The sequence below is a fragment of the Muscardinus avellanarius genome (assembly GCF_963383645.1).
Source record: "Muscardinus avellanarius genome assembly, chromosome: 7".
In the NCBI taxonomy this organism is placed as follows: domain Eukaryota; kingdom Metazoa; phylum Chordata; class Mammalia; order Rodentia; family Gliridae; genus Muscardinus; species Muscardinus avellanarius.
In genome coordinates, this window is record NC_137793.1 from 31,571,120 (window position 1) to 31,580,281 (window position 9,162).

Below are 9,162 nucleotides of genomic sequence, written 5' to 3' on the forward strand. Positions count from 1 at the left end.
ACTAAGTAGATAAGAGTATCTGGGGGCAGAACTCAGGCATCCATATTTGCAGAGCTCCCAGAAGCTTTAACTTCCTGTTGGTTGGTTCTAGCAGAGGCCTCTCCATTCCCACCATCCCTCCTATGTGCTCCAGGTCCACCCTGGTGATGTGTCTCACCAAGAGCCAGGTTTAGCCTCCTAGAGAAAAGTCCCACCTGTGACACCCATCAGCCTTACTCAGAGACAATCGGTGGCTCTCCATTCTCTGTGAGGTGAGACAGGTTCTGTAGGATCTCCCTCTTTCCCACATCAGAGGGCCCCCATCCAGCCTTTGCCTCCCCAGTGCCTTTCCAGAGCCCACATCCCAAAAGACAGAGGCCGTCCTCAACGTCCCTCTCACTTTCCCATTTACACCTGCTACAATGTCTTCTGTCATGAAAACTTGACTCATATCGCCTTCCTCAGCAGCTCTCTTGACAGCCTGTCCTCCTTGTATGTCCAAACAGCCCTCCAGACCTCTCCAGGAGATCGGGGTCTTCCTTATTTGAGTGACTTGGGTTCCACATTTCTGCACAAGGAAAATGACCTCCTGTCTCCTCTCCCCGTGAAGGTCAGGGAGTAGGTAGGGGAGCTTCTCAGCTTCCCCTTAGCTTACTGTCCTCCTTGGCTCTTTCCCAGGAGAGGAAGAATTCCAGTCTAAATGTTGAGAGCCCTACACATTTCCCCCATGTTTTCTCAGTGTGAAAAAAATGTGGCTACAGTGTCTTAATATGAGGACCCAACTCTTGGTTTCCCCTGAACTTTCTGGGCCTAGGCTTTTTGCTGTTGCCTATTTATTACCCAGCAGGAATCACATTTCAGAGAGATGGGCCATGCCAAAATCTCTGCCCATACCGTGACCAGGTTGGTGGAGCAGGCCAGTCACCTGCTGCTGACCCATCAGGTCTCAGAATCGGCTCTTCTGGATGCCAGACAGAGAAGACTAAAGATGCACTCTGCCAGCACTGACTTCACACAATGGGGGGGGAGGGCTTAGCCTGAGCATTAAATGACCTACAACCCCCGAGGCCTCCACAGGAGGGGAATGTCCTTTGGCCAGGCTTGTGATCTGTTGCTCTGTGTGTGCCCATCCCTTGATGGAGACCTTAGTTGGACAGAATGAGGGGCAGGATTCACATACCAAACCCACACCCTGGTGCCTAACAGCAGGCTCTTTGTCTTGAATTCTGCTTCTCTTTTTACACAGAGGAAGGTTTCAATGACCAGCTGTGAAATGAACTAATTCCCTGATGGTTTGTCCTGCCTTCCTAGCACTCTCTAGGTCGAGCTTGACTGTCAGATGTGCTTCTCCTGCTGCATGCTTCCCAGTCTGCAAATCTGCTCAAAGAAGGCAGCACTGCGGAAGGGGGCCACGCTCAGGACAAACTCACGGTCATACTCACATTGGGGAAAAGGAATCAGTATCTACGTTCCTGGTAGGGACAAAGCCCACTTCTCCTGAGCTTGTTGACTTCCCGATGAACCACCGAAGCCCGGGGATGACAAAGCCAATGATTTCGATGCTCTCTCCCTGGCAGAAACTCAGCTCATCCTTTTCTTCCCGCTCATAATCTTTCAAAGCTTTACATCTTCCTCTGCCTGGGGGAAATAGCATGCAGGTCAACAGATGAGGAGTATGCCCCTGAGCTTTCCCTTACCTGTGAATGTAAGAGGGACGAAGGGGATCCCAGACTTTAACACTTTTAAAGACCAGGAAAATCCACCCCCTAAAAAAAATAAACTGGCAAGAATAACACAGGATAACTGGCTCCTCATTTTGCCAAGGTAGAGGAACTACAATGCACTTTTACCATCATTTTATAAAAGAAAAGTTTAAACAACTGTAAGAAAGATATTCTCAGAATCCTATATATACCTTTAAATTCAATAAATGTAGCCTATGGAAAAGTGCAGCACTCACAATATGGATCTAATTTGATTTTGACACTGCCACATAAACACTTGGTCAGAGTTGGAACAAATCCACAGGTTGGCATGTAAGAATCATTAAACCAGAATATCTCCACATATCCTTCCAGCTGATTGAACCACTATGACCCTCGGGTTCTGCAATTGTAAAATGGGGATAATAATAGCACCTGATGCTTATAGATATTAGAAATAATCAAAGAGGTGAAATTCACACGCCTGGCACCTGGTCAGCCCTCCACGGATGTTGGCCTCATTAGCGCAGGTAAAATGGGAAGTGCCAATGACCACAGGGACCCAAGAGGCTCTGCTCTGACTGTGACAACCACCCAGTCTGACAGATTGCTAACTAGGACCTAATAATGACATCTTTTATGAGTGTCATTCTGTCCAGTTCACAAAGCGCATGTATGTCCATTTTCTCATATCTCCCCAAGATCCCTACAGGGTAGGCAAGGCATCCTTTGAAATCCCTTTTGTAGCTTAGAAAGTAAAAGCCACACCAAGAGTTACTTGTGTATGAGGCTTACAGGCAGAAAACTGGGTCTAGAACTTAAGTCTTCCTGCTTCCAGTTAGCCCCCTGCCCACTCATCCTGCTCTGCTGGAGATGAAAGCCTTGGCTTTCATACTTGCATTTGCTCCTCTGAGAATGGTATTGGCTCATTTTTTCCCCAAGCATTTTGGCCAAGTTCCTGTTGACTATATCTTCAAGGTCAGAAATCCTCACTGCTGGGTGGGTTAACAGATTTGCCATGTGGTAGAGTTCTACAGTGAGAGAAATGGTATTGAGTTATTTACAGATGTCATTTTGTTATCTCTTGATAACTTTTAAAGTTGGTGTATTCCAAATTTAAATAAGGAGATAGTGGCATAATAAGGGCAGGTGACTAGCCAAAGACACATTGGCTTTAAGTTGTGGAGCCAAAATTTCAACTTAGATTTCAAAGCCCCTTGTTCCTACCTACAGGGCTGTATTGCCTCAAAAAGCTAAAAATATTATTTATTGATCAATAATTGATTATTTCTAATATCTGAGTTCCATAATTCCTTCTAGTTCTTTCTGAACGTCTTATTTAGGCATCTGGTATAATTGAACTTTTTGCTAGGGATGTGTGGCAGGCACCCAAGGGTGAGGATGAAAAGGTATAGTTTAGATAGTTCATTATCCAGTGGATACATAGATACTCTTAGATATGTGTGTATATACACACACACAGATAGAGAACACCTAAATGTATGCACATGTATATGTATAAATGTGTTCATATATTCATATATTGTATATGTATACATATGTATACATATATGTATATTTAATTTACTCATACTCAATAAATATCTACTTAGTGCTTACTATATGCCAGGTTTTCATATTCTCTCAAGGTTAATTTCAAATGACTCTATGGGAAATTGAAAAGTGTTTTGACCAGAAATGGAAAACAGGCAGCCTGAAAGCCATGTTTAGCTCGGACAGTCTTTAAAAGTTCTCAGCTCACTGCAGGCTTTTTTTCACCTGTCTTTAAGTCCCTGAGGTCCCTGCCATTCCCTACTGCCTTCCTCCCAAGACTCCACTCATGTGTGTGTGTCCTGCCTGCCTCTGCAGCATTTATATCTGCAACCATGAAATGAGACCTCTAATTTCACTGGCAAGAAGACCCACATGTACGCCAGGCGTGGTGGCGCACAGTTGTAATCCCCGCGCTTGGGAGGCTGAGACAGGAGGATCGCGCAGGTTCAAAGCCAGCCTCGGCTACTTAGTGAAGCTCTCAGCAACTTAGTGAGACCCTGTTTCCAAATCAAATATAAAATAGGTCTGGGAGTGTAGCCTGGAGGTAGAAGGCCTCTGGGTTCTATCCCTTAAAAAAAAAAAACACCCACATGTACAGTTACTGTCTCCCCTAAATCCAGTCAGCAGCACATGCAAGATGGGAATTCACATCAACTGACTCCAAACCCACAGATGAAATCAGAAGGCAGAATATCATCTCCCAACTATACTGTGTTCCCAGCTCAGCCATACCGATCTGATAGGAACCTGTCCAATCCCTCTTCCTAGAAGGGCCACAACTTCCTGGATAATTCTTTAGGAACCACCTGCCAATGAAAAATAGGGTTTGGAAACATAGATTTCAAAAAATTAGAACAATGAGCATGATAAAAAAATATGATGATCATCATTGTAAGTATTGTCATTTATCTCATTTTATTGATGGCAAACACTTGAGTACTCAATGGCAGGTACTGTGAAAAAGACAGGGTTCAGCAGACCTACAATGTTTTATGGCTTTGCAATTAGTTTGTCAGTTAAAGAACAAATGAGCCTTTTACATTCTCACTGTCAGATTCTCTGCCAGAGACAAGCACAGAAGCCATGCCTGGAATGATGTTCACTGCCACTCTCTTGGTTTGTATTTACAATATCTCACATGAGACCTTTCAAGCTTTGGGGAACAGGAATATTTCCTGGCCAAATTCCCAGGCCCCAACCTGAGACAGTCAGAAGAGAGAAGAGAATCTGAATTCATAGTGAAATCCCAGCTGGTGCTGATAACTTGGTCCCCAGCCCAAGCATCAAGAGGAACCACACTGGAGGCAACGCGGAATTTTTCCTCCTAGGGACGACATCCAGCTCAAATTTAGCAGGGCCTCCAGTTCATCAAACCATGCAAAGCTGGATTATTAACAAAAAATAACAGTAAATAAAAAGCCATCCAGATTTCCTTCTCTTCCAGGCACTGTGGATGTCCATATCTGAAAGCATGCTTGCTCTGTTCTGTGCAAACTTTAGGCTGCTTGAGGACCCTCTCCCAGCAGGTGGGTGGCTACTCACTGATGGAAAGGAACAGCCAGGGGCTCCAGGGCTGACACGGGCACCAATCCCCGCTGACCAGTCACTAAGGACACGCCTTCCCACTCGGATTCCCCTTCAGAAATCTTCACGGAGATTAGCTCGTTCTTGCAGAGTGTCAAACACTCCCCTTCCTTCTCAGCTGGCTGAGCCACGGAGCACAGGGCTCTGCAGAAGAAGTGGCCTGTAGATCATGGGAAAAGCCCTATCCAATGAGTAGCGGGGATTGCAAGGGGATTATCATCCAAGGTAACATTTCTTTAGAGCATGAGGGTGGAGGGCTCTACAAAAGGTCCTTGAAAAAAAAAGCTACTGAGAGGGAAATCACTTAAAATAGACACCAGCGTTTCTGAGAGGTCTGTAAAAAGGAATGCTTAACTAGGATCTTACTTTGAAAAAGAGATGAAAAAAGCCGACAAAATATATGTTTGCATTTAACCTTAATTACAATTGCAACCTCATGCATAATCTCAGAACCAGCAAAGAATAAATGAAGTTGATTTCAGTGAATATAATTACTCTGAGTTTCATAATAGGGAAGCATGAAATTCTTTTGTGCATGATTCATGGAAGGTAATCATAAAGAGAATCGTTTCTGCAGAAATATCATATGCAAATCTGGCTTCTTCGACGTGTCTACCAAGTTATCAGACGTGGCCATCTGCCAGGCTGATGGCCTCTTCATTTGTAAACAGATTACAGGGTGCTTCAAAGGATTCCTTACCCTCACTTCATTCAGACTCATAAAATACTTCAAGTTTCACAAGATTTGAAATTTCATTTCACAATCAAATCTTGTCACATGTTTAAATAAATGTTTCTCGATCTTGGACACCATTAAAATTAGATGGGGGGAAAAAAAGCCAATGCCAGGGCCCCTATCTCCCTTATCTCTCCAAAAAAAAAATGTTTTGTGTGTGATCCCTCTGTCTCAGCCTCCCAAGTACTGGGATTACAAGTGGATGCCACCACACCCAGTATCTCCTGGAATTTAATTGGCCTAAGTGGATCCCTGGAATAGGCATCTTTCAAAACTCTCCAGTAGCTCTAACACCAGTAAGACTGACCCGTGTTGAGCTGAGAGGGATGTTTGGAGTTCAGTTATAACTCCAAACATAGGTAGGGGAATTTGCTAATGCCCTCATGCTCACATGATTTTTGCCTCCCTTTGTATCCTAATTATTTAAAAAACTATGATAACAAGTATCTGGGTGCCACACCAACCCCACCCCTACCCATGCTCACCTTCCTGGATCAGGAGACCCAGGAACATGTTTTCCAGGTGTTTGTCATCTACCAACACTTGGATCTCTGTGTCCTCCACCAGTCTGCAGTTGAGCCAGTACTTATGGTCAAAGAGAAGATGCTCCAAACATGTAGACACGTAGCCTAGAAATCAAGCCGGCATGATCACTGAACAAGCGTGAGCAAGCTCCCTCCTGAGCTTGGCCCCTAGACCCTATCCCTAACCTACCATCTGGAAGCAGAACAGCAAAAGAAGTCTAGCTAGAACCCGCCTAGAATGACTTGATTCTTCTCTGCATGTGTTGGGAAGTATACAAGTCATGTTTGAATGACATTTACCATTTTCAGCATATCATGGAGCTCTACAATTCATAATGAGATATACATACCCAACTACCTTTTTCTAATATAGCCATGAAGGTCTCCAAGTTTACAGTGTGGACTCTGGGGCTCCTGTTCTCCCCTTCAAGTCCTCTGGCCAGAGGATCATCTTTCTGTACCCCTGATCATACGAGGCTGAGGAGGTTCTCAGTGGCCCCAGAGTCAGGGGCCTCCCCTCACTGACCCTACTCCTTACCCAAAAACCAATACACTCTGCCTTGTTAGAAATGCACTAAAAACTATGTAAATTTGAATCATTACATACATTATTTCAACATGCCTCTAAACATAAATTACTTATATATTTTGCTTTTTTTAATTGGTAGTACTGGGAATTGAGCCCAGGGACATTCTACTTATAAACCACACCCCTAACCCTTTCTGTTTCATTGGGGGGTTTTTTGTTTTTGAAAAGGGTCTCACTATGTTGCTGAGTCTCACTCCGTTGCTGAGGATAGTCTTAAACCTACAATCCTGTCTCAGCTTACCAAGTACTGCGATTACAGGAATGCACCACCACACCCAGCTCCTCTCTTTCTTATGATGCAGAATCCTGTTTCTTTCCATTCCAATGGCCCATCGTACTGATTTAAGTCTGTGTCCTTCTATGATCCTGCTTCTTGAACATGAGAGTACATACCTGGGGGTCTTATTACAGCACATACTGATTCAGTAGGTCTGCAGTAGAGCCCGAGACTCTACTTTCCTAGCACATCATGTATAATGATGATACAGCTGGTCCACGGAGCACAGCTTGGATACTAAGGATCTTTAGTGGTCACAGGAGATGTGCATTGTGGAGAGCAGAAAGTCACCTCACCCATGAGAGAACATATACCTCCTGCTGTGGGTCATCTTGACCCACCAGCCATGCACAGTACACAGCTGTGTGGAGCCTGTTTTCTGGAATACATCAAATGTTCCTCAAATCAGGGAGCTTTTGTTTGGCTTGGCTTGGCTTTAAAACCATAACTTCCTGTCATGAGTTTTTCCCCTGGAGAAGGCAGGTGCACCATTTCCCATCATTGCAATATTGCCACTGTATCTCAATATCTTTCTTTACCTTTTAAAAAAAAATGCCCTGCTGCCTGAGGCCACTTCAGTTGATAACTCCCCCATCTCTTCCTTGGACTCTTTTCCAAATATATGAGATCTGGCATCTAGAATTTTAATATTCTGAGCAGCTATTTAGTCTTCCTCAAGACCAGTTTTTATTTTAAAAAATCAGTCTCACATCTGTCAAAGGGCTTTCACATTATTGGATAACCAAACTGTTTGCCAATTGATTGGTTATCTAAATAAAGAAATCTCTCCTGGGACTTAAGGAAGTAAATTTCTTCATGTGACATTTTAGAATAAGAGTTAATATTTGCTTCAGATTTAGTTACAGGCAATTTGTGATATTTCTTTTTTTGTGTGTGGGGTTGGGGATAGAACCCAGGGGCATTTAACCTCCGAGCTACACCCCCTGCCCTAGTTTTTATGTTTATTTTGAAACAGGGTCTCACTAAGTTGCAGAGGGCCTCACTAAGTAGCTGAGGCTGTCCATGAACTGCAATCCTCTGGTCTCAGCCTCCCAAATGCTGGGATTACAGGCATGTGCCGCCACGCCTGGCTAGTTTGTGATATTTCAAAGGTTAACCATCCACTTCAGAGCTCTCTATCTCTTTTAATTATCAGAGCCAGACCAATTCCTTAATATCCAGCCCTTAAAATTGGCTGAACTGTGAAGTAGTCCTTCTTCACCAGACTGCTTGCTCTGTGACATACCTAAGTTCAGGTAGGTGGAGAATTTCCAGATTTCCTCCATAGTCTTGAAGGTGATGAGGAACTGGGCCCTCTGGGACTGGACACTCACCAACCGTGCTGAAAGGTCCTGAAAAAAGACAGCACAGTCAACCTGGGACACCGGAGATTCCTATAGACAAGCTCACCTATGGCCCCAGGGCTTTGGACCAACTTCCTAACTGTGCTATTGATTTTTACATCATACACACACAGAAAAAAAAATACTAACAGAAACAACCTAGACATTAACCAATAGGGTACTAGTAAAAACAGAGTACGGCTTAGCCCTTGAGTGAAATAATGTGACATTATGGGATCTTAAAAAAAAAAAAAAAAAAGAATGAAGGCCGGACGTGGAGGCGCATGCCTGTAATCCCCGCGCTTGGGAGGCAGAGACAGGAGGATCCTGCAGGTTCGAAGCCAGCCTCGCTGGCTTAAGAGACCCTGTTTCCAAGTAAAAATATAAAAATAGGTCTGGGAGTATAGCCCAGAGGTAGAAGGGTTTCCAGGAACCCCAGTACCACCAAAAGAAAAAAAAAAGAAAGTATGAAAATGATCTTTGTGTACTGATACAGGATCCAAATATAAGCAGAACAGCAGCAGTAAGAAAAGGCCAGGGTGTAGAACTATGTGCAGAGAACTCTACGTTTTGTGGGAAAGAAAAAAGTATACATGGGAAAGGAGAGGGTCATAGAAGGGATATTGGAAGCAAATTTAATTATGATTATTTATATAAAGTTGTAAAATGGGAAAAACAAAGCAAACAACAATAAAAGTCATCCATATAATCCCTTCTCCTGGAGACCATCAGCATTAACACCATCACATACTAACTTCAAATCTTTTTTCCTACTTATGTGTTTTCATATAACTATTTAATATGAGTAGAATCATACATAAATGGTTTTGCAGTCTTCTTTTACTGCTAAACCATGTGCTATAAACAATGCCC

The 9,162-nt window shown here is 43.6% G+C and overlaps 1 protein-coding gene across 1 annotated transcript in view; it reads right to left on the reverse strand.

The window, feature by feature from the left end:
• The window catches only part of SH3TC2 (SH3 domain and tetratricopeptide repeats 2), a gene marked incomplete at both ends in the record, with an annotated part of 61,153 nt that overhangs the window by 31,763 nt on the left and 20,228 nt on the right, over positions 1-9,162 (reverse strand). The window contains 5 exons of the mRNA XM_080699571.1: positions 1,422-1,617; positions 3,969-4,042; positions 4,779-4,980; positions 6,042-6,185; positions 8,193-8,298. Coding sequence (XP_080555697.1) covers positions 1,422-1,617; positions 3,969-4,042; positions 4,779-4,980; positions 6,042-6,185; positions 8,193-8,298 — 722 coding nt within the window. The remainder of the gene's footprint in view (positions 1-1,421; positions 1,618-3,968; positions 4,043-4,778; positions 4,981-6,041; positions 6,186-8,192; positions 8,299-9,162) is intronic.